This window comes from Megascapheus bottae, chromosome 15 (genome assembly GCF_031878675.1).
Source record: "Megascapheus bottae isolate mThoBot1 chromosome 15, mThoBot2.hap1, whole genome shotgun sequence".
NCBI lineage: Eukaryota > Metazoa > Chordata > Mammalia > Rodentia > Geomyidae > Megascapheus > Megascapheus bottae.
In genome coordinates, this window is record NC_143523.1 from 42,804,259 (window position 1) to 42,828,424 (window position 24,166).

General features: G+C 41.3%; 1 protein-coding gene across 1 annotated transcript; it reads left to right on the forward strand.

Moving 5' to 3' along the window:
• Positions 1 to 520: 520 nt before the first annotated feature.
• Supv3l1 (Suv3 like RNA helicase) lies at positions 521 to 22,467 on the forward strand. Its single transcript, XM_090346464.1, has 15 exons — positions 521 to 788; positions 1,836 to 1,913; positions 2,253 to 2,360; positions 3,566 to 3,680; positions 4,855 to 5,023; positions 7,536 to 7,647; positions 8,958 to 9,035; positions 12,538 to 12,629; positions 13,636 to 13,816; positions 15,419 to 15,512; positions 16,787 to 17,006; positions 18,333 to 18,413; positions 19,109 to 19,285; positions 21,332 to 21,480; positions 22,021 to 22,467. Exons 1-15 carry the CDS (start codon positions 521 to 523, stop codon positions 22,430 to 22,432), a joined length of 2,334 nt encoding a protein of 777 aa, XP_090202590.1. The 3' UTR covers positions 22,433 to 22,467.
• Positions 22,468 to 24,166: the final 1,699 nt, after the last annotated feature.

Genomic DNA, 24,166 nt, shown 5'->3' on the forward strand with positions numbered 1-24,166 from the left:
ACCAAGTCTCCCACACCCCTTGGAAGCGGAAGATCCATTTCTGCTCTCTAACATTCTCTCTGGTGGTAGGAAGGAGGCGAACAGCGCAGGGAACTCCCGCGAAATGCCCTGAAGCGCAAGGGCCAGCAAACCACTAGAGTGGCCTCCGCGCCTCCGGGGCCCTGAGTCTGCCAGCCGACGTCCGGTTTGTGTCACGTGACAGCCAGAAAAGGTCCCCTTCCCCATTCCGTGACATCCGTGGAGATGCCTGCTTATTAGTCCTTCCTCGGAGGGAGGAGAGACTGTTCCTAATGGATGGAGACAGAGAGGACAGTAAACCACCTGGGTAGGCTCTCCCGAGCTCCCCTTTCCTGGGAGAGTGACCTTTCGGCACCACCTTTTCCCCTAGTGATCAGGAAAAATGTGCTCAGGCACATCTCTGACCACCTTGGGTCTTTCCGAGCCGCAGGCGCCGTGTTACGTCACTGCCCGTCGCCGTGTCCCTTGGTCCTTCCAGGCTTGGTTAGAGCGTGCGGCCTCCATGTCTTTCCCCAGGTGCGCCCTGCTGTGGGCCCGGCTCACGGTGGGGCGACGGGCGGGCCAGCGGGCGGCCAGGTGCTCTGCCTTGGGCGTCCACGCTGGACCCCTTCCTGGGCTTTTGGGGCACGCTCCCGCCCTCGCCTCCTCCTCGGCATCCGATGGCTCCAAAACTCCAAACACGTCCTTGTTCGTGCCCCTGACGGTGAAACCTCAGGGCCCCAGCGCTGATGGCGACGTCGGGGCTGAGCTGACCAGGCCTCTGGACAAGAGTGAGTGCCGGAGCCACGGCAGCCAGGATGGTGTCTGAGGGTACAGGGGGCGTGCGTGTCTAATTCATCCTTACCCTCTCGCCTCAGGTGGCGTTTTCCCCTTCAGTCTCTCTGAATGGGTTCAGCTCTCTTTTTCTCCTGTTGGGGTGATTCGCACTTTTAGTCATCAGGCAGTCCACTGCCTTTCCTAGCACTCTTCTTTTTTCCTCCTTCGATCTCCAGAATTATTACCTCTAAGTAGAGTCCAGCGGGTTAGAGCAGTGAAAAACCAGAGGATTTTTCTTTTCCAGTGTTCTTGATCATTGACAGCCCTGATAATACCCTGACACTGTTAGCTGCGTGGTGGTTGCCAAGAGCAGCGAGTCTCACTCTCCACCGATTAGGCGGACAATCGGCAATAATGCAAGATAGAACAAGATAAATTCCCCGAAACAAAACAAGAATAGCGTGTTCTTTGTAACATAAATCATTTATAAACTAAAAATCATCTCAGTTTTTTTTTAATCATTTGCATAGAAGCTGGGTAATCTAGTCCTTGCCTTTTTGATTGGGTTTGTGCTGCTGACTGCTTGCTATGCATACTGGATACTGGTTATAAGTAAGTGAAACAGAAGACCACTTTCTAAAATAGTCTGAGAAAGGTGGACGCTCAGGCTGTGAGTTTGGCCTAGTGGTGGAGTGCTTGCACCAAGGCCCGGGTTGGATTCCTTGGTACCAACATAGAAAGCCCGAAGTGGTGCTGTGGCTCAAGTGGCAGAGTGCTAGCCTTGAGGAAAAAGCCCAAGGACAGTACTCAGTCCCTGAGTACAAGCCCCAGGACTGGAAAGAACAAAACAAAGAAAGGTGGAGGTCACATCTCATCCACTCCTCTGTAGTACAGCAGGAATGGTGCACTGTCAGTTTCTAGACACTTTGCTCACCATGACCTATGAAGAGAGATCACCTAAAACCATCAAGTTCTTGTCACATCTGATGTAATGACTTCAGGTTTCTTTTCCTTTTTGGATGTCTAAACTAAGAAACAAATGTTAAATTTTTATTTTCTAGATGAGGTAAAGAAGATCTTAGACAAGTTTTACAAAAGGAAAGAAGTTCAAAAACTGGCTGTTGATTATGGACTCGATGGTAAGGCCAATAACTTCTTTCTAGAGTTATTTCTTAAAAGTTCAACTTTTCTAGTATTATATAGTCTACAGATAAAACTAGTTCTTGGCTTTGGCTTCTCCAAGCAGACCTCAGGTGGCAAGTTTCACCCGGTGAGCCCAACTGCTCATCAGGGGAGCTATTCCTTCATCCTTGTTAAACATAGTGCAAGGATTCCAGCTTTTCAGATCATAGCGAATCAGCTGTACTGCCAAAATAATACACAAGACACTTGGAGTTGGTATGGTATGTATGTATGATTTGAAGATGAGAACTGTAAGAAAACTAAATAATACATTCTTGGATTTATATTTTCCACAGCTCGTCTTTTCCACCAAGCTTTCATCAGTTTCCGAAATTACATTCTGCAGTCTCATTCCCTGGATGTGGACATTCACATTATTTTGAATGACATTTGCTTCAGTGCAGGCAAGTGTTGAGAGATTTGTTTCAATTCTTTAGATACATGTTCCATTTCTTCCCATACTTTATGTTCATTTATCCAAGGACTTGCTTTATAATGAGTTCTGTGAGCATTTCAATGCTTTTATGAGAATTCTGCTAAGTCACACTTGCTTTTTATATTGGTTCCTCACGAGTCACAAAGTCATGTATGGACAAGACCCTTGATCAGTCAGTCAGTCATCTTCTGCTCTCCGCTAGCTATTAACATGGAAGCTAGCCACAGTGAAACTAGCTCCCACATTACATTAGTAAATGATGATTCCATCTGTTTCTGCCACTGGCTTCTTTCTCCTCTTTATCAGGATATAGATTAAAGCATCATCATTCTATTCCCATTGATAGTCTAGTTTTTTGGGGGGGCGGAATAGGGGGAGGTCGTGGGGCTGGAACTCGGCCTGGGTGCTGTTCCTGAGCTCTTCAGCTCAGGACTGCCACCCTACCCCTGGAGCCACAGCCCCACTTCCTGTTTTCTAGTGATTAATTGGAGATATGAGACTTACAGTCTTGTGCATGGGCTGGCTTTGAAACTTGATCCTCAGATATTAGCGTCCTGGGTAGCTAGGATTACAGGCATGTGCCACCTCACCCGCTGATAGTCTGGCTTTTTATTTTGCTTATTTTTTTTGAGGCAGATCCTCCCTACATGGTTCAAGCTAACATTGAACCTTAGGCTGCCTCCGCTGTTTGAGTGCTGGGGTAACACACATCTGTGCCCAGCAGGTTATAACTTTTTTCCCTGGTACTGGGGTTTGAATTGAGAGCCTCAATCTTGCTAAGCAGATACTCTACTGCTGACCCATACATCCAGCCCATTAGGATTATAATTTTTAAATGTATTTGACTCTGAGACCTTGCCAGGCATGGGGAAAAAAATGTAGATACAGGGTATTTATTTTTAGTGTAATTTCCACCAATGTTAATCTTTGATTTTTTGCACTGAAGGAACATTTTCTGTTTTCCCCCAAATACAGCAAGAGACCCCTTCCTTTTCTTTTTATCCTGGCAATGCTGCTATGACTCATCTCACTAAGAAAAGATTTGCCTAGCACTCAGAAAGTTGAGGGTGGCTCCAGGCTGGCCAGGCCTGGGTAACATAGTATGTTCCTGTCTGAGCAAACCAAAGTTCTAGTTTTGGATAGCATATAGATTGTATGTGTTTTGTTTTCCAGCCCATGTGGATGACTTATTTCCATTTTTCCTGAGACATGCCAAACAAATATTTCCTGTGTTGGACTGTAAGGATGATCTACGTAAAATCAGTGACTTAAGAATACCACCTAACTGGTTAGTTCCTTTAGCTATGGATTTGTAGTGTTCAGTCTCTCATTTGGAAAAACTAGTGATTGTATCTATAATAATTATTAATGCATGCTAGCTGATAGATTTTTAGAAAAAGTTTGGATTTTGTTGTTTTCCCTTAAAAAAAAAAAAACAGGAACAAGCTTAATTGAGCTTGTATTTAGGTTTCAGTAAGATGGACCTGAAGTTGCCCTGCTTCCAGATATTTTCCTAAGGTCTTTATAGGCATTCCTGGTGTCTCAGTGGAATGTTTATGTATAATGAGTCCTTTCCACCATGGCTGGACTATAGACTCCTTGTAGTTCACTGAAAGACCCCTTTGAGACTTCCTGCTCATCTATTTGGTTGGCCTGGCCAGTCTCCAAGTGGCACATGTGTAGTGCAGCTCTTGTCTAAGAACCCAAAGGGAATCCTCACACAGACTTCAGGACTTCCCTTCCTTACACCCTATTGCTTTTCCACATCTGCCCCTCAGAGTCTTGTTGCTTTGTTGAGTAGCACTATGATTTTTTTTTTTTTTTGCCAGTCCTGAGACTTGAGCTCAGGGCCTGAGCACTGTCCTTGGACTTTCTCAAGGCTAGAACTCTACCACGTGAGCTTCAGCACCACTTCCAGCTTTTTTCTATGTATTTGATACCGAGGAATTGAATCCCAGTCTTTGTGCATACTAGGCAAATACTCTACTACTAGACCAAACTCCTTGCCCCACTATGACATTTTTGAGTGCACCTCCCCATGTCCTGTTTAATGCAGAAAAACTTGGCTCATGTACCCTCTTCCCAGAGATTTCAAACTGTCTTTATCCATGCAAGTAGTTGTCTTGTTTTGTATTTGGTTAAGGACAAGTCGGACCCGTTACCAGTTAGTCCTTCTTGGCCAGAATCAAAAGATGCACTTGCTGTGTTTGTACAGATGGAAGTGCGGAGGCCTAGCAGTACTGCTTTTAGAGTCTCATGTTTAGGGCTCTAGGGAGGATGTGAACTTGTCTAACTTTTAATAATTACTGAGGAAAAGAGAATTGTACAGTAAAGAAACTACCCAAGAAATTAATTTGCATTTGGAGTTTAGAACATGCTTTATTTGGAATTGTTCTTAGAATATTTGCCAGGATATTTTTCAGATTAATGAAATTAAGCTGTTTTGTCTGCTCATTATTTAGGTACCCAGAAGCCAGAGCCATACGTCGGAAGATAATATTTCATTCGGGCCCCACAAACAGTGGAAAGACTTACCATGCAATCCAGAAATACTTTTCAGCCAAGTCTGGAGTATATTGTGGCCCTTTAAAATTACTGGCCCACGAGATCTTTGAAAAGAGTAATACTGCTGTCAGTGTATTATGAACTCTTTGATCTATTCTTTTTTTTTTTTTTGTTATTTTTCTTTTCTTTGGGTGGTAAAAGTAAAATGGGGAAGTTATTTACTGTTAAATGGAAATGGCCATATTTTACTGCACTAATTCTTTTGCCGTTGTAATCAAGCAATAAGGCTGCTGAGCTCTAATATGCCATCAGTACTTAAGCTGCATTGGCAATGTCAAAGAATCTAAAATGTGGAAACATAAAGCAGAGCATGGTGGTATATGCCTGTAACCAGCACTTGGCAGGTGCAGGCAGAACCCTGGGTTGGGCCAGCCTCAGTTACATAGTGAGGCCGTGTCTTGACGAATAAACAACAAAAATGGGAGAAAAAAAAGTATACAATACAGTGACTGACAATGAATATATCACATGTGGATAGAAATGCAGAGATAACATGAATATATGATCACACTAACTCTGTTATACCCAGCTTGCTTTATTTACTTTGTGTGTCTGTATGTGTCTGTGTGTGTGTCTTTGTCTCTGTATGGTAGTCCAGGGGCTTGAATTCAGGGTTTGGGCTCTGTCCCTGATCTTCTGTGCTTCTAAAATTGGAGAAAATTGTCTCATAGACTTTTCTACCTGGGCTGGCTTTGAACCACAGCCCTCAGATCTCAGACTCCTGAATAGCTAGGATTAGAGGTTTGAGCCATCAACATGTGGTTTATTTACTTTTTTTTTTTTTTTAAGAGAGGGCTGGGAGTTTGGCCTAGTGGTAAGAGTGCTCACCTAGCATGCACAGAGCCCCGGGTGCAATTCCTTGGTACCACATACATAGAAAAAGCTGGAAGTGATGCTGTGGCTCAAATGGTAGAGCTCTAGCCTTGAGAAAGTCCAAAGACGGTGCTCAGGCCTTGAGTTCAAGCCCCAGTTCTGGCAAGAGAAAGAGAGAGAAAGAGAGAAGGGGGTGGGGAGAAAATGTTCCTGATGAGTAGAATGTCCTCTTGAACAGCTTTACCTCCTCAGAGCTAACTAGTGCTCTGTCGGAATGTTTATTTCCCTCTTTATAGAGTTTCGATGTTGTCAGCTGGACCTATTGAAAAAAGACTAAAGCCAATTTTTCAAAAACAAGTAAGCCTGTTGTCTGTGGTATGATTTTACTAAATAAGCTGCATTTTGGCTTATTTTATTACGACTATAATGTAGTTATAGTTATTATTTTTATGTTATATATATAATATTGATATAATGTGTATTGTGGCTTTATAATTATCCAGTTTGGATTCGATAATTTACATTCTATATTTTTTGAGTAATTTGTATACATAGTAGTTCTTTATTTGTAAAGTTTTATTAATTTTTTTCCCAGTCCTGGGACTTGAACTCAGGGCTGGGCACTGTCCTTGTGCACAAGGCTAATGCTCTTGCAACTTGAGCCACAGCACCACTTCTAGCTTTTTCTGTGTATGTGGTACCAAGGAATTGAACTCGGGAATTTGTGCATGTGAGGCAAGCACTCTACCACTAGGCTACATTCCTGTCCATATTTGAGCTCTTCAGCTCAAAGCTACCACCATACCCTTGAGCCTAGCCCCACTTCCATTTTCTAGGGATAAGAGTCTCAGGTCCATTTGTGCCAGGCTGGCTTTGATCCTTGATCCTCAGATCTCAGCCTCCTGAGTAGCTAGAATTATAGGTGTGAGCCACCAGCTATTTTTGTAAATTTTTGAGAATGATTTTCCTTAAAGTGAAAGTGATAAATTACATTCAGACTACTAGGAGTGAGCATCTATTAACTGTTATTAGTACAGAAATGTACAGTTAAAAAAAGTGAAACTACTGCAGTTTTTCGTGCCACTCTTATTTAAGGATTTAGATGATTTAAAATAGTTCCAGTTTTGCCTAAATTATATAAAGAAGTAGATGTTACTTGTTTTTTTTCGTTTGTTTTTTTGTTTTTTTTGCCAGTCCTGGGCTTAGCCTCAGGGCCTGAGCACTGTCCTTGGATTTTTCTCAAGGGTAGAACTCTACCACTTGAGCCTCAGCACCACTTCTGGCTTTTTCTAAGTATGTAATACCATGGAATTGAACGCGGGTCTTCGTGCATGCTAGGCAAGCACTCTACCACTAGGCCAAATTCCTGGCCTGTTACTTGGTTTTTGTGTGTGTGTGTGTGTGTGTGTGTGAATCATGGGGCTTGAGTATGGCTTGGGCATTGTCCTTGACTTCTTCAGCTCAAAGCTACCGCCCTACCCTTGAGCCAAGCCCAACTTCCCATTTTCTAGAGGTTAATTGGAGATAAGAGTCTCAGGTTCTTTAGTGCCTGGGCTGATTTCAAACCTTGATCCTCAGATCTCAGCCTCCTGAGTAAACTTTGGTCTTTTTTTTTTAATAAATAAAGAAGAAAACATTGAGAATACTGTATTTCAGCTACCAAATATAATGATAATGGAGAGAATACCTTGTTAAACACCCAGCAGTACTTTATGCTATTGTTTTCATGATAGAAATAAGTTCATGTTCTTTTTTGTCATTCTAGGGCATACCATGTGACTTGGTGACAGGCGAAGAGCGTGTGGCAGTGGAGGCTGATGGCCGACAAGCTGCCCATGTGTCCTGTACTGTTGAGATGTGCAGTGTTACTACTCCTTGTATGTACATGCTATTTTTTTATTAAAGAATTAATTAACATTGACTTTTACAACATATTTCAAAGGACATGTTTAACAAACAAGTATTCAAGAAGGGAATCTATGTATAATCACTGGCACTTAGATTTTAGAACATAATTAAAATTAGGCTGAGGGTTTGTATGTCATAGATACATATTAATCTATGTAGTAAAACATGTCTATAGAGTCATAAATTTTTATGTCTATATAGTTGTGTTTGTATTTCCAATACCATGTGTATATGCTGTTTTAAAAATGATGCTTTGCTATTTTAAAAAATTACAACTGCCGCTGGGCGCTGTGGCTCACACCTGTAATCCTAGCTACTGGGGGAGGCTGAGATCTGAGGATTGTGGTTCATAGCCAGCCAGGGCACAAAAGAACATGAGACTCTTATCTCCAAGTAACCACCAGAAAATGAGAGTGGCACTATGTCTCAAGGGGTAGGGTGGTAACCTTGAGCTTAAGAGCTCAGGGACAGTGCCCTGGCCCAGAGTTCAAGCTCCATGACCCTGCCCCCCCCACCAAAAAAAAAAATCACAACTGAACTTAACTATGTTTTTTTATTGTGAAACCCATTTTGAAAATCTAGACTCTAGCACATCTAGTACAACAGACACTTAGAGCCTACCACCAGTAAAAAATGACAAATGTCATTCTGTATACTCATCTTCTTTCTCTTTTTTTATGATTTGGAGTTTGCTTATGGCAGACATTCTAACAGTTTTTGCCTCCATATGAACTTTTGCATTGATTTCTATCCTTCTATAAGTGATGCTTTTAAGTTGTTGTGGCATTGAATTTTTCTATTGCTTTTGGCAGGATAGCCATTTTCACAATATTTAGTGTCAGTCCACCAGCATTGAATGTCTTTCTGTCTTCTGATGCCTTCTGCTTTTTTTTTGGTCAGTCATGGGACTTTGGTGGGTCATGGGCCAGGGCTTTGTCCCTGAGCTCTCAGCTCAAGGCTACTGCTGTGCCGCTTTGAGCCATGCATCACTTCTAGTTTTCTGGTGGTTATTTGGACCTAAGAGTCATGAACTTTCATGCCTGGGCTTCCTTGAACTGTGATCCTCCTGCGTAGCTGGGATTACAGGTGAGCCCCTGGTACACGTTCTTCTTCAGCTCTTCAGCTCTTCGGTTTTTTGTTTTTGTTTTTTTTTCTTTTAAGGCCTTGTGATTACAAGTGTGAGCCACCACATCCAGCGAAAGCTTAAATTTTGATGTGGGAACTTATTGTATTTTTTAAGTAGAATATATTGCTCATAACAGTTTTGTTTTGTTTTAAGATGAAGTGGCCGTAATAGATGAAATTCAGATGATTAGAGATCCAGCCAGAGGATGGGCCTGGACCAGAGCACTCCTAGGTTGGTCATTTTTATGTTATAAGACCTGAGCTTTGTGATGTTTGCATTTTAAGATTTATCTGCTGACCTTGTGAGATAGTAGTTTCAAGATCCTCTTATTGACAAAAGTCAATCAGAAACATTTATAGTGTGCTGTGGTGGTTCACACCTGTAATCCTAGTTACTCAGGAGGCTGAGATCTGAGGATCGAGGTTCAGAGCCAGCCTGGGCACTAAAGTCACTAAAGTCTATGATACTCTTATCTCCAATTAACCACCAGAAAACTGGAAGTGGTGCTGTGGCTCAAGTAGTAGGGAGGTAGCCTTGAGCTGAAGAGCTCAGGGACAACACCCAGGCCCAGAGTTCAAGTCCCACTACTGACAAAAAAACATAAACAAAAAAAACCTGTGTGGCCACAGTGTTTTGCTTTTGTATGTTTATTTCTTTAGGGCAGGTTCTTAGAAGTGGATTCTTTAGGTCCATTGACATGAGTAACCTTTCTACTGCTTGATTTGGGAGTGATCTTTCTTTTTTTTTTTGCCAGTCCTGGGCTTTGAACTCAGGGCTTGGGCACTGGCCTTGGGATTTCTCAAAGCTAGAGCTCCACTGCTTAAGCCACAGCACCATTTCTGGCTTTTTTCTAAGTATGTGGTACCGAGGAATCGAAGCTGGGTCTTTGTGCATGCTAGGCAAGCACTCTACCAGTAGGCTAAACTGCTGGCCTTGGCTTTTTTTTCTATGTATATGGTACTGAGGAATTGAACTTGGGTCTTTGTGCATGCTAGGCAAGCACTCTACCAGTAGGCCAAACTCCTGTCCCCCCTTTTTTTTCCTTTGAGGGAAAATGTCACTATGTGTTTTATAGTGACCTTGAACTTGAGATTCTTCTGTCTTAGCCTCCTGAATGCTAGGATCACAGGCATGTACTATCACACCAGCTGGAGTGAAATTTTGATCAAGTGTGTTGTAAAGCAGGTATTTTTGTTGTGTTTGCCAGTACTGGGACTTGAACTCAGGGTCTGGGTTCTGTCCCTTAGCTTTTTTGTTAAGCTGATGCTCTGCCACTTGAGGCACAGCCCCATTCTGACTTTTTGGTGGTTAATTGGAGATTAAGAATCTCATAGACTTTCCTACCTGGGCTGGATTTGAACCACAATCTTCAGTTCTTAGCCTTCTGAATAGCTAGGATTATAGGCATGACCATCGATTTCCTGGCAGATGTTTTCAGGTTTAAAAACAACTAAACTCTGTACAATGCCAACTCAATACGGTAAACTGGGATACTTTTTTCCAAAGTTGACAGCACAGCTAAAGTTTCCAAAAATTTAAATTATATATATGTATGTATATATTTATATTTATATAAAAAGATCAATAATAGCAGTATGTTATGCATCGATAGCAGCAACAGCTTTTCCAGGTTCTGCAGTCATCTGAACAAAATTAGACATCCAGCACACTCCATTAATACAAAGAAAAAGATAAAAAACAAAACCCCAGAAAAATGCAAAGTTCTGTTACTGTTGTACAGAAATTAATAGCCATATTGGTCTAGAAACGTTAAACTTTTTTTTCATTTGTACAGGGGTAAACACACTGTATTAAATATGTAAGGTCTTGGGCCAGGAGTTTGGCCTAGTGGTTAAAAGTGCTTGCCTAGCATGCATGAAGACCTGGGTTCGAATGCTCGGTACCACATACATAGAAAAAAGCCGGAAGTGGTGCTGAGGCTCAAGTGGTAGAGCTCTAGCCTTGAGAAAGTCCAAGGACAGTGCTCAGGCCCTGAGCTCAAGCCCAGGACCGGCAATAAATAAATAAATAAATAAATAAGGTCTTATGTACGTGGGTTTGATTACAGAAACTAATAAAGTATTCTCTAAATAATAAAAAAAAAAACAAGTAAACTTGTTCTTCAAATTGACATTGATGCCTCTTACAAATTAGATGAAAATGGATATGCTCAGGGATTAAGTATCTCAGGGTTACTTTTACCCTCCAGTTGTTACCGTCGAGACACCTCAGCGAGTCCACGGAGCCAAGTTGGAAGAATGTCACATAGGAGTGATGTCCAGCACTGGCATCAGGTTGGCCGCAGTCCAGTCTTGACTGGCGTCACCCTATATTAGAGTTCAGATCTTGGCCTTGAGCAATTTAAGAGACTCGAAATGTATTTGTTTATATTTACATATTTTATTATTTATTATTTTTAGTCTTAGGGCTTGAACACAGGGCCTGGGCACTGTCCTTGGGCTTTCTCAATGTGCTCTACCACTTGAGCCACAGTACCACTTCTGGCTTTTTCTATGTATGTGTTTGTGCATGCTAGGCAAGCACTCTGTCACTAGGCTAAACTCCAAACTCCCAACATTTATTTTATTTTTGCCAGTCCTGGGGCTTGAACTCAAGGCCTGGGCACTATCCTTGGACACTTTTTGCGCAAGGGTAGGGCTCTTACCTGGGCCACATCACCCCTACCACCTTTTTATGTGTATGTGGTATCAAAGAGTCGAACCCAGGCCTTCATGCTTACTAGATGAGCATTCTACCACTAGGCTATACTCCCAGCCCTATTTATTATTTCTTGCCAGTCCTGGGGTTTGATCTCCTGAGATCAAACATGAGCACTATCCTTGGGCTCTCCTCAAGGCTAACGCTCTGCCACTTAAGCCACAGCACCACAGCACTCTAGCAGGCCAAACTCCCAGCCCCTTGTCTATTTTATTTATTTATTTTTTTGTGTGGATCATGGGGCTTGAACTTGGCCTGTCCCTGAACTCTTCAGCTCAAGGCTACCGTCCTACCCCTGGGCCTGGGCACTGTCCATGAGCTCTTCAGCGCAAGGCTACCATCCTACCCCTTGAGCCAAGACCCACTTAACTATTTTCTAGAGTTTAATTGGAGATAAGAAAGACTCTCAGATTCTTTTATGCCCGGCTGGCTTTGAACCTTGATCCTCAGATCTTAGTCTCCTGAGTAACTAGGATCATAGGCATAAGCCATCGTGCCAGCTGCCTTATTTATTGATTGATTGATTTATTATCATACCTAATTTTTTTATTTAAACAATTTATTAACATTAATTTTTACATCATATTTCAAATGATGTATTTAACAAACAAGTATTCAAGCAGGGAGTCTCTATATACAATCATTGGCTCTTAGATTTTAGAACATAATTAAAATTAGGCTGAGGGTTTGTATGTCATAGATACATATTGATCTATGTAATAAAACATTTTGTCTATAGTCTATAGAGTCATAAATTTTTATGTCTATGTAGTTGTGTTTATATTTCCAATACCATGTCCATAGCATTTGGTATGCAAATATCCTATTTAAAATTCTATTTAAAAATATCCTACTTAAAATAGGATTTTCTTTGAATATTAGAAGATGGTGGTTGTTTTGAGGTTTGCATCCAAGAGACAACATAAATTTAAAGTAGTTTTGCTATGTAAATGTTATGTATTTAATTGTAAATCTTTAAAATTGCTTAACAAAAGCAATAACTGTGTGTTGCCAGGACTCTGTGCTGAAGAAGTCCATTTGTGTGGAGAATCTGCTGCTATTGACCTGGTCACTGAACTGCTCTACACAACCGGGGAGGAGGTGGAGGTACTGACCACGGGCTTCATCTTCCAGGGCTGAGGCTCACTGTGTCAGGCCTTACAGGTCTAGACTGCGTCACATCAGAACTTTGGAACTCTACTGAGGAGGCCGCTTCATTTTCTTTTAGTTGGCTGGCTTTCTCTCTCTCTGTGTGTGTGTGTGTGTGTGTATACATGTACATATACACATATATATGTGTGTATAGATGTATACATATTACATAATTAATAGGAAGTTCTGACAGCCACCATGGTGTGTGACACCTCAGGTCTTCCGAGGGTAAGGGTGAGTCTTCATCTTCCCTTATATACCTAGGGTGAACAGATTGCTTTAGAATTGAATTTACAAATCAGGACAACCAAGTGTGAGATCCAGCCCAAAGGCTGATTGGCGTCCATTAGTGTCAGGCCCAGTTTGTTTCACATGTACAAATTGCTAATTTAGGAAGTTACTAGTTTCTTTTGAATACTTCTTTTCTTTAACAAGATACTAGGATGAAGAAATATTTTTAAATTAGCCCATTGCTTTAGTTTTACGCTCAGCTTTTAGGGTGAGAGAGTAGAATGAAACACAATGTGAGGGAGCCTTTAACTCACTGGCAGTGTTTCTTTTTCTGTTTCTTTCTACTTTGACCAGGTTATGGTTAAACTTTTCAAAAAAGGAAAAGAGGGGCCAGGAGAATGGCCTAGAGATAGAATACTTGCCTAACATGCATGAACATGCATGTTTCCTCAGTATTATATACACGGCAAAAGCCAGAAATGAGGCTGTGGCGCAAGTGGTAGAGCGCTAGCCTTGAGAAATCTCAAGGACAGTGCCCAGGCCCTGAGTTCAAGCCCCAGCATTGGCAAATGAAAAGAAAAGAAAAGAAAAAGAAATCCTGGTGAGAAGTAATACAGTATCAAAATAAGTATTTTTTTTTCCCCTTGATTTGTTTCCCCTTATTACTTTGTAAGCTTCTTAGTGACTAGTAACAAAAAGTTGAGTGTGTTCTACCATTTCCTGTTTTTAGGTTCAAAGGTATGAGAGGCTAACTCCCATCTCCATTCTGGACCATGCACTGGAATCTTTAGATAACCTTCAGCCTGGAGACTGCATTGTCTGTTTTAGCAAGAATGATATTTATTCTGTTAGTCGACAGATTGAAGTTCGAGGGTTGGAATCAGCTGTTATATATGGCAGTCTCCCACCTGGTAATTATTTGTTTTCATCATGAAAAGATATGAAATCTCTTCACTTTTGCCATTTTGTTGAAATATGCATAGAAAATGTAGTAAAAGAAATGTTTACTTCACATGATCTATAACACAGTACCAATATATCACACAGCTTAGGCTATAGGTTATATGAGATAAACAGTTCTCTACCTACCTAATGAAAATAGGAGTATCTTAATCATTTTTAGCTTATATCATTTGCTACTGTTTAACTACATTTTAAATGTTGAATAAATGTCATTAAACTGTGGACCTAGTAAAGTCTTTCAAGTAGTCCTGAAATCTACAAAGTGGTCTTAGAGCTCTGGCAGTGGCTCATTCCTATAATCCTAGCTACTCAGGAGACTTAAGATCTGAGGATCAAGGTTCAAAGCCAGACCGGGCACAGAAGAACCTGAGACTCTTATCTCCAATTAACCTCTAGAAAATGCTAAGTGGGGCTTGGCTCAAGGGTAGGGTGATAGCCTTGAGCTGAAGAGCTCAGGGACAGTATCCAAGCCAGTTGAAGCCCCATGACCCACCAAAAAACAAAACAAAACAACAACAACAAAAAAAAAATCAGAAATGGTAGGTGAAGCCAGGCATGGTGGCTTACTCCTGTAATCCTAGCTACTCAGGAGGCTGAGATCTGAGGATCAGGTTTCAAAGCCAGCCCAGGCACAAAAGGACCTGAGACTCTTAACCTCCAGAAAATGCAAAGTGGGGCTTGGCTCAAGGGTTGGGTGGTAACCTTGAGCTGAAGAGCTCAGGGACAGAGCCCAGGCAGAGATCAAGCCCCATGACTCACAAAAAAAAAAAAAAAAAAAAAAGAAGAAGAAAGAAAGAAAAAAGAAATGGTAGGTAAGGCCAGGAGCGTAGCCTAGTGGTAGAATGCTTGCCTAGCATGCACAAAGCCCTGAGTTGAATTCCTCGGTACCACATACACAGAAAAGGCTGGAAGTGGCACTATGGCTCAGATGGCAGAGCATTAGCCTTGAGGAAAAAGTGTCCAAGGGCAGTGCCCAGGCCCTGTGCTCAAGCCCCAGGACTGGCAAAAAGATAAAAAAAGAACGAAAGAAATGGTAGGAGGATGTTAAGGGACTGGTATATGAATGTTGGGGACTGTTGCTGCATGAGTGTTGGGGTCTATTGCATGTGTGTTGAGGGATTGTTGTATGAATGTTGGAGTCTGTTGCTACATGAATCTTATCTTGGACTATTGCTTCCCGAGGGCCTGTTGAAAGCGGTAGAAGTGGGATAAGAGACTGAATTAAATACAGTTTGAGGGGACAGGAGTTTGGCCTAGTGGTAGAGTGCTTGCCTGGCATGCACAAAGACCCGAATTCGATTCCACAGTACCAAATACATAGAGAAAGCAAGAAGTGGTGCTGTGGCTCAAGTGGTAGAGCTTTAACCTTAAGAAAGCCCAAGGACAGTGCTCAGCCCTGAGTTCAAGCCTCTGGACTGGAAACAAAAAAAAAAGGAAATACAGTTTGAAACATAAAAGTTTACCTATAAAAATGAAAAGAACACATATATTTAGTATGTTGTGGTAAAAGATTAAAAGCATTAATTAACAAAAAACTGTTTCTATTTTAGGGACCAAACTTGCCCAAGCAAAAAAATTTAATGATCCCAATGATCCATGCAAAATCCTGGTTGCCACAGATGCAATTGGCATGGGGCTTAATTTGTAAGTAATTTGTTTTTAGTAAACATGGACATTCAGTGGACTGGGGTGGGCATTGTTTTGTGTTCAGTTTTCTACCTTACATTAATGACCAAATACTGCAATTTGATCTTGCTTATACCTTAAGATTTAAAAAAAAATCCTATTGGAGAAAGACTTCTAAATGTCTTTCCTCCTGCTGCAATCTGTCATTACCTGACTTTGTTTTCAGTTCCTTTGTCAGTAATGCATGTACAGTTGTCACGTCCTTTCCTTACTGGTCACAATGTTTAAGTCTACTTGCTCTGGTTCACTGACAGAGGAGCTATACCTTCATGAATCAAAACAATTATTAACAGCTTAGTGACTAACTTGTTTTTTTTACTGGCCTTAAACTCGCCAGGGCTCAAGAGGTCCTCCTGTTTTGGCCTCCCAAGTACCTGGGGCGTCCTGAAGCTTATATTTTAAAGCCAGATGCTTTATTTGAGTCATTGTTTAGAAAGCCTTTTTTGGGGGGGTGGGGGCTGGTCCTGGGGCTTGAACTCTGATCCTGGGCCCAAACCTCTTTGTGCTCAAGGCTAGTACTCTACCACAGTACTACTTCCGGCTTTTTCTGAATAGTTTATTGGAAATAAAGGATCTCATGGATTTTCCTGCCCAGGCTGGCTTGGAACCTCAATCCTTAGGTCTCAGCCTCCTGAGTAGCTAGGATTATGGGTGTGAGCCACCAGTGCCTATCTTTAAAAATCATTTTGTTTTTTAAAAAATTATTAATTTTTAAAAAAAATTCTCATTATAGCCAGCCGTGGTGGCTCATGCCTGTAACCCTAGCTACTCAGGAGGCTGAGATCTCGGTTCAAAGCCAGCTGGGCAGTAAAGTCCATGAGGCTCTTATCTCTAGTTAACCTCTAGAAAATGGGAAGTAGCACTGTGGGCTCAAGGAGTAGGGTAGTAGCCTTGAGCTGAAGAGCTCGGGGACAGAGTCCAGGCCCAGAGCTCAAGCCCCACACTTACCAAAAAAACAAAAAACCCCAAAAGTTATTTTCTATATAGCTTAAAGGTATATAATTTGCATATCATAGAGTTTATCCATAGTACAGTTTCATGATTTTTAGTAAATATACACAATTGGTATACTGCTCGAAGGAAAGAAAACCATTATCAACAAACTTTTCCTTACATTTATAATGGCAACCAATTTCCAAGTTACCTTAAGGTAGAGCTGGAGTGACTATTTCTGTGGTAACCTAGGTGGCAGAGATGTAGCAGGCTGTGGATCACTTTTATTTCTATTTCAGGAGCATAAAGAGAATCATATTTTACTCCCTTATAAAGCCCAGTGTCAATGAAAAGGGAGAGAAAGAATTAGAGCCGATCAGTACCTCGCAAGCTCTACAGATTGCTGGTAGAGCCGGGAGGTTCAGCTCTCAGTTTAAAAAAGGAGAAGTGACAACAATGAATCGAGAAGACCTCAGTTTATTAAAGGAAATTTTGAATAGGCCTGTTTCTCCAATAAAGGTAAGATGAAGCACATGTATTACTACATAGACTCCTATGTCAGACACCTAGAAATATACACAAGAGAAATGTGTATAGTAAAAATCATATCCGTAAATCCCTCCTCCATTGTCTTGGAGAGGCACAGAGATACCTGGGTGTTCCAGTGAGAAGTCCAGATTGATTTTCCTATAATTCTTCCTAGAATTATAGCAGGAGATGGGTGTAGAGATTGCAGTTTCTTCATGTGATCAGCAAATAACCAGGAGCTTGATTAGAGAAGAATCCCAGCCCTGGGCCAATAAGAATGATACTGTATTTTGTTTAATATTAGTAACTGAATCAGAAGTGTACATATTTTAAACTGACTTTTAAAAAAATACTTAGCTAGAATACATACATAAAAATACTTACTAGAAGCGTTTGTTTGTATGGCACGTTTTCATTTGTCAATAACACTAAAGACTGTGTAAGAAAAATATTCCCTGACAGGAGTCACTTGTGTAAGCTTTTGTTAAGAGTTAGCTTCACAGGCAGCCACAGTGTACTTGATGCTGACACCCCATTTCCTGCCCATGTACGCCATTTCTTATATTTAAATTTATCTTCCTTTCCTCCCATCTTGCATTCCTTATAGTTATCTGTGGCTGTTTCTTAATTGTGTAAGATGTATAAAGAGATGTCCCTTCCAGTTTAGGGACTTGGTCGTGTGCTTGTGTGTGAGTTTTATTACCCTAGTTAAAGTAACTGGGTTTTCCTTGCTCAATTGTATTCAGTAGGGAGAAGTGAAACTTGGAAAATCATTCTGTCCTGGAAAGCATCTTATGTATTTCATTATATCATAATAGGTTTTAGAAATATGACTAACACGTAAGCTAAAGACTTTATTCGGTGAATAGTCTGTCATTTTTATTAAGTCATCAGTTTTTAAAATTGACAGCAAATCATAAAGTGATAATGTCTTTTTCTCTATTTTGTCTAAATTCTTGACATGAAATTGATTTCCTGAGTACTTGATCTGAACATAGAACTTTATTTTGAAATGGGAAAACTCTTTTTAAAAACCAGAAAATAAAGCCGGGAACAGTGGCTTACTCCTGTACTCCTAGCTACTCGGGATGCTGAGAGCTGAGGATTTCGATTCAAAGCCAGCTTGGGCACTAAAAACTGTGAGACTCTTACCTCTTACCTGGGGTTATGGTCTAGGGATAGGGCCATAGCTTTGAGCTGAAGAGCTCAGGACAGTGACCAGGCCGAGTTCAAGCCCCATGACTCACAAAAATAAATAAATAAATAAATAAAATAATTAATTAATTATTCTTTTTTTTTCCTTTACTTTCATTAAAGGCAGCTGGTCTTCATCCAACTGCTGAGCAGATTGAAATGTTTGCCTACCATCTCCCTGATACAACACTTTCTAATCTCATTGTAAGTGGAAATTGAATTGTGTCATCTTGTTTTTTTGTTTTGTTTTGTTTTTTCTTCAGTACAGGTTAGGGCTTGCATTTGCTAGGTGAATACTTGAAAAACTTCAACCATGCCCACAATTCTTTTTTTCTATTCTGCCGGGGCCAGATATAGCTCTGGTCCTCCTACTTGTGCTTCCCTATGTTAATGGGGGTGACAGACACGTGCCACTGTGCCCAGTCATTGTGCTTTCTCTGGACTTCGATGCTCTCTGATCTTTGCCTCCCAAGAAGTTAGGAGTACGAGATTTAGACTGTGTCCAGCTCCTGTGAAATGTATCTTGTAGTAGAAACTTTCTTTCAGAAGCTTCTGGGAGTGCTAGTCATGGTGGTTCATGCCTCTAATCTCAGTATTGTGGAGATAAAAAGATCAAAAGCTTGAGGCCAGCCTTGGTTGTTGGCTACAGAACAAGACTCAAAACAAAACCAGAATATCTGAGAGTTTTGTCCTGGGGAATTTTCTGAATATTTCAGGTTTAGGTTATGACTACTTTGGCAAAACCAACAACAACAAAAAAACTCTTTAACCTAAAGAGGCAGTAGCTAAAGGAGTCATCTCTGGAAGTCTGCTGTGGATTAAAGAAATTGTCTGTAGGCTTCAGCCCTTTACTCATGTAGCCAGGCAATCCAATAATTTCATATATCCTTTCCCCCCAGGATATTTTTGTAGACTTTTCACAAGTTGATGGACAGTACTTTGTCTGCAATATGGATGATTTTAAATTTTCTGCAGAGTTAATCCAGCATATTCCATTAAGTCTGCGAGTGAGGTATGTGTTCTGCACAGCTCCTATCAACAAGAAGCAGCCTTTTGTCTGTTCCTCATTGTTACAGGTAAGCCTTGGTGTTTTGATTTTGAGTGGTTCCTGATTGATGTATTTTCCCCAAAGTTTAGTTTGTTATTTAAAAGTAAACACTTGGAAAGAGTACTCTGTAATATGAGAAACTTCATAAAAATCTTAAATATAAAGGAACTTTCTTATAGAAATTGTTTGTGTGTGTGTGTGTGTGTGTGTGTGTGTAGATTTTTTGTTTGTTGCTAGTACTAATCCTTGGATTAGGACAGCCTGGATGCTGTCCTTTAGCTTTTTTGCTCAAGGCTGGCGCTCTGCCACTTGAACCACATCTCTAGTTTTGGCTTTCTACCTGGTTACTTGGAGATAAAATCTCAGCCTTTCTGCCTGCCTGGCTTTGAGTTATGATCCTCAGATCTCAGCCTCCTGCGTAGCTAGGATTACAGTCATGAGCCACTAGTAGCCTTATTGGGTTTTTTTGTTTGTTGTTGTTGGTGGTGGTGGTGGTCTGGGGCTTAAACTCTGGGCCTGGGTGTTGTCCCTGAGTTTTTCAGCTCAAGGCTACTCCTACAACCATAGCACCACATCCTCATTTTTTTTTTTTTTTTTTTTTTTTTGCCAGTCCTGGCACTTGAACTCAGGGCTTAGACACTATCCTTGGACACATTTTGCTCAAGGCTAGCACTCTGCCATCTGAGTCACAGTGCTACTTTTGACTTTTTCTGGGTATGTGGTACCCAGGAATCGAACCCAGGGCTTTGTGCATGCTAGGCGAGCACTCTACCACTTGGCTACACTCCTGACCCCATTACTTTTTGAATAGGGTCTTGCTTTTCAGCCATTCTGGCCTATGATACTCTTTCTTGAACTATGGTATGTTTTACATAGCTGAGATATTAGGAGTGCACCACAACACCCAATTTTTTTTGGGGGGGGGGGGTCATGGGGCTTGAGCTCTGAGCCTGGACACTGTCCCTGAACTCTTCAGCTAAAGGCTACCTCCCTACCTTTGAGCCATAGTCCCACTTCCTATTTTCTAGTGATTAATTGGAGATAAGGGTCGCAAGATCTCACGGTCTTTAGGTCTTTAGTGCCCGGTCTACCAAGATCCCCAGATCTCAGCCTCTTGAGTAGCTAGGATTACAGGCGTGAGCCACCAGTGCCTGGTACAACACACAATTTTTTATTGTATAAGATAGGGTCTAGCAATCTTTTTTGCCTGTGTCATGGCCTAGAACCATGATCCTCATAGTCTTAGCTTCCTGAGTAGCTAAAGTGAGATGGACTCCTGTGAACTTTTTATTTGAGTCACCCTCAATCTGCAGTCTTGTAGTTCTTAACTCTCCTGAGAACCTAGGATTATATCTGAAAGTTTTTGAACATCTGATGCACATATTATTCACTCATGCTTTGAAAAGAGAAGTAAGGATTTTTCACTGTGTATCACAGGCTGGCCTCCTCCCTCAGGCTTCAAAAATGTATTACAGGTATGTTTCATTTGTAAACAAAAATATCTTTATAAAGTATAATTTGAATACTAGAGTGCCTGATAGCCAGGCATAGTGGCTCCTATAATCCTAGCCACTGAAATCTAAGAAGCATGAATCAAAATCAACCCCCCAAAAAACCCAGGCAGATAAATCTGAGATGCTCTTATCTCCATTTAACCAGCAAAAGGCTGGAAGTGTAAGTGGTTCAAGTTATAAGAACCAGTCATGAGAAAAACGCTGAGTGATAGCATGAGGCTGAGTTTGAGTCCAGTACTAGCATAACAACTGCCACCACAAAAAATATAGAAAAGTATCAAGCAGACTGGACACTGGTGGCTCATGTCTGTAATCAATCCTAGCTACTCAGGAGGCTAAGAGCTCAGAATTACAGATCAGAGCCAGCCAGAGACTCATGTCCAGTTAGCCACCAGAAAACCATGAGTAGCACTGTGGCTCAAGTAGTAGAGCGTACTAGCTTGGAGCTGAAGAGCTCAGAGATAGCACCCAGTGCCAGTGTTCAAGCCCCATGACCGACTTTCTAGTCATAGACTTAAAGGAATTCGGATTCTTTTACTGAGTTCTAGCTTTTCTCTCAGTTTGCCAGGCAGTTTAGCAGAAATCAGCCACTGACCTTTGCATGGTTACGCAAATACATCAAATGGCCTTTACTTCCACCTAAAAATATTAAGGACCTTGTGGATCTGGAAGCTGTCCATGATGTCTTGGATCTTTACCTGTGGCTAAGGTACCATACTTTTTCATTCATATGCTCTCATTTTTCTAAGGTTTTATGTTCATTCAACTAGGTAAATATTTGCAAGTAAAGTATTTATGCTCATTCCATAAAAGCCTTCAGAAGTCTCTGAGATTCTTTTTCAGATAACCAAGTGACAGGGGTCAACACTTGCTACTCACAGTGATCCTTAAACCAAAAGTATCACTGCCACCGGGGACTTTATTGAAGAATCACAGGTCCCTCCCAGTCGTAATTAGATTTAACAAGCTCCTCAGGCTATTCATTTGTACCTTAAAATTTGTAAAGCTGTGCTTCAGAGAGGCTTCTTAAAGGACGGGTTTGGTCCTCTTGGAGAACATATCACAATTACCTAAGATAAAGAACTCATCCACTCTGTTAGTCCTGAGGTGTGTAGGGTAGAAATAGGTTGACCAAAAGCACTGGAAAGCGTGCCAAAAGAGAATGTTTGGAATCTTAGAATCAAAAAGGTAGGCATATTGCCTAGTTCACGCCAAGTGGTTACTATAGTGTATTGTGTCCTTTCCCCAGCTATCGATTTATGGATATGTTTCCAGATGCCAGCGTTATTCGAGAGCTCCAGAAAGAACTAGATGAAATTATCCAAGATGGTGTGCACAACATCACCAAACTGATTAAAATCTCTGAGACACGGAAGCTATTGAATTTGGAGGGCTTGTCGGGAACCTTGAAGAGCCCGTCAAGAAGATTGCGCAGCATCAAAATCTTAGGAAGCAAAGCTGCTGAGCCTCCCAGCCCCAGTGCCAGTGAGATCCCCTTGGCTTCCAGGTTGGTGCAGCAAGGACTCCTTACTCCAGACATGCTGAAGCAGCTTGAGAAAGAGTGGCTAACTCAGCAAACTGAACAGAACCAAGAGAGAACTGAGCCTGGACTTACCTCAAAAGGGTTAAGAAAGAAGAAGAAGGAACCCAATTCTGAATAGGTTTTTTAGTTTTTACAAATAAAAAACTTAAATCCTTTTGCCCATGTGAATTACTGCCTGCTATAGTATTGTGATCATCTTATATTGGATTTTTTGTTTTGGGGGGTTTTTTGCACAGAAAAAATGAGCCTTTAAGGATGACTAAACTGAGCTGGACTCAGTGGTGCTTATCTATATAATCTTAGCTACTCAGGAGGCTGAAATCTGAGGATCACGGTTTGAAGCTAGCCCAGGCAGGTTTAAAGGAAAGTCCAAGAGACTCTTAGTTCCAATAAACTACCAAAGAGCTGAAAGTGGAGCTGTGGCCCAAGTGGTAGAATGCTACCCTTGAGCCAGAAAGCCCAGGGACAGTGGCCCAGGCCCTAAGTTTCAAGCCCCAGGACTGGCACCAAAAGAAAAAGAGATCTAAGGACCAGAGACAAGAAGAAATCACCCATCATACTAATACAGTCTAGCAGACAAAAATAAATGTAAAGATATTTTTTCATGTAGGATAGTACTAGGACACTGTACTATAAGGGACTCTTCAGTTTGGTGAATGGTTTGACTCATTTCCTGCTCTGTGGATGTACTATATCAGAGGCTTCTCTAAGGGCTGAAGAAATACCCCCAAGAAGCCACAGTATTTAATTTGTTAACTTGTCTCCCCTAGCAAAATACTGGCTCCTTGATAATTGGGACAGCGTCTCTCATGCTTACTGCTGGATTATAGCAAAACACAACAGTCTTGCTGGAATGAATAGATAGGATTGTAGAGGTGAACGGTAGAAAGAAGTAGACTTAGGAGAGAATGATAAGTAGTACATTGACCTATTTTAGATGGCATGGTCATTCCAGTCAAAAGGCCAGCCTGATGAATAGTGACCTCTACTTGTCCAACAAGGTTTTGAACCCTATTTAGGAAACACAGGTAATGAGAGTTACAAGGTGACAGCTTCGTTGTTGCACAGGCCTGGTTAGGCCTTTCTATCACTGGCAGCCTTACAACCTTGTCCTTACTGGGCTTGGTCTCTGCCTCTGAAAGTGGACAATCTGTGTCTCTAGTTGTCTGAGAGATTAAGTAGAATGGTATACTTATTTAGTCCACAGCCTGCCATAGAGTATTTTGTAAATGGATCTGAAGGTTTAGGTCCATTCTGGCTGTGAAATGAACTCTCAGATCATTCTGGAACTGCAATAATTCTAGTAACTGCTATATTGAGGCTGCCTCTTCCGAAGTAGAGATTAAATGTGACTTGGATCAAATTAGGCCAGAAAACAGAGCCAAATTTGACGAGACTTTTTCCTTTGGTAGTTCAGAATGAGGATGACTTTTCATTTAACTGATGAATCTTCATTCTTTTAGACCTTGCTTTTGTGGGCATAAAGGCTGAGCAGGTAGAACGGACTGTTTCTCTTGGTTATGGGTAGAAGAATGGTGAAGTTCCAAGAAGGCTGTATTCTTTTGGTAGCCTGCAACTTAGACAACCCTGGCTTCTGGAATTAGCTCTTGTCAGGCTGAGGTTGTAACTGTGTAGAGTGCATGTCTAGTATGAGCAAGGACCTAAATTTGATTCCTAGCAAAGGATTTGTCCTTTCTCTGTGACTTACAAATTAACAAGGAGCCATTCTTGCCCAGATGGTCTCACAAAACACCCATGAATGGAACTGGAGAGCAGATTTCGTCCCATTAAATTGAAGTGGTAAGATGTAAGACTTAAGAGTATTCTTAGTTCTTCCATTTTCTTCAGTTGG

Coding starts and splice junctions, on each gene's coding strand:
- Supv3l1 (XM_090346464.1), top strand. CDS start 521: ATGTCTTTCCCCAGGTGCGCCCTGCTGTGGGCCCGGCTCACGGTGGGG. Junction 2,361..3,565: donor TGACATTTGCTTCAGTGCAG/GCAAGTGTTGAG, acceptor TTTGTTTTCCAG/CCCATGTGGATGACTTATTT. Junction 5,024..7,535: donor TTGAAAAGAGTAATACTGCT/GTCAGTGTATTA, acceptor TTGTCATTCTAG/GGCATACCATGTGACTTGGT.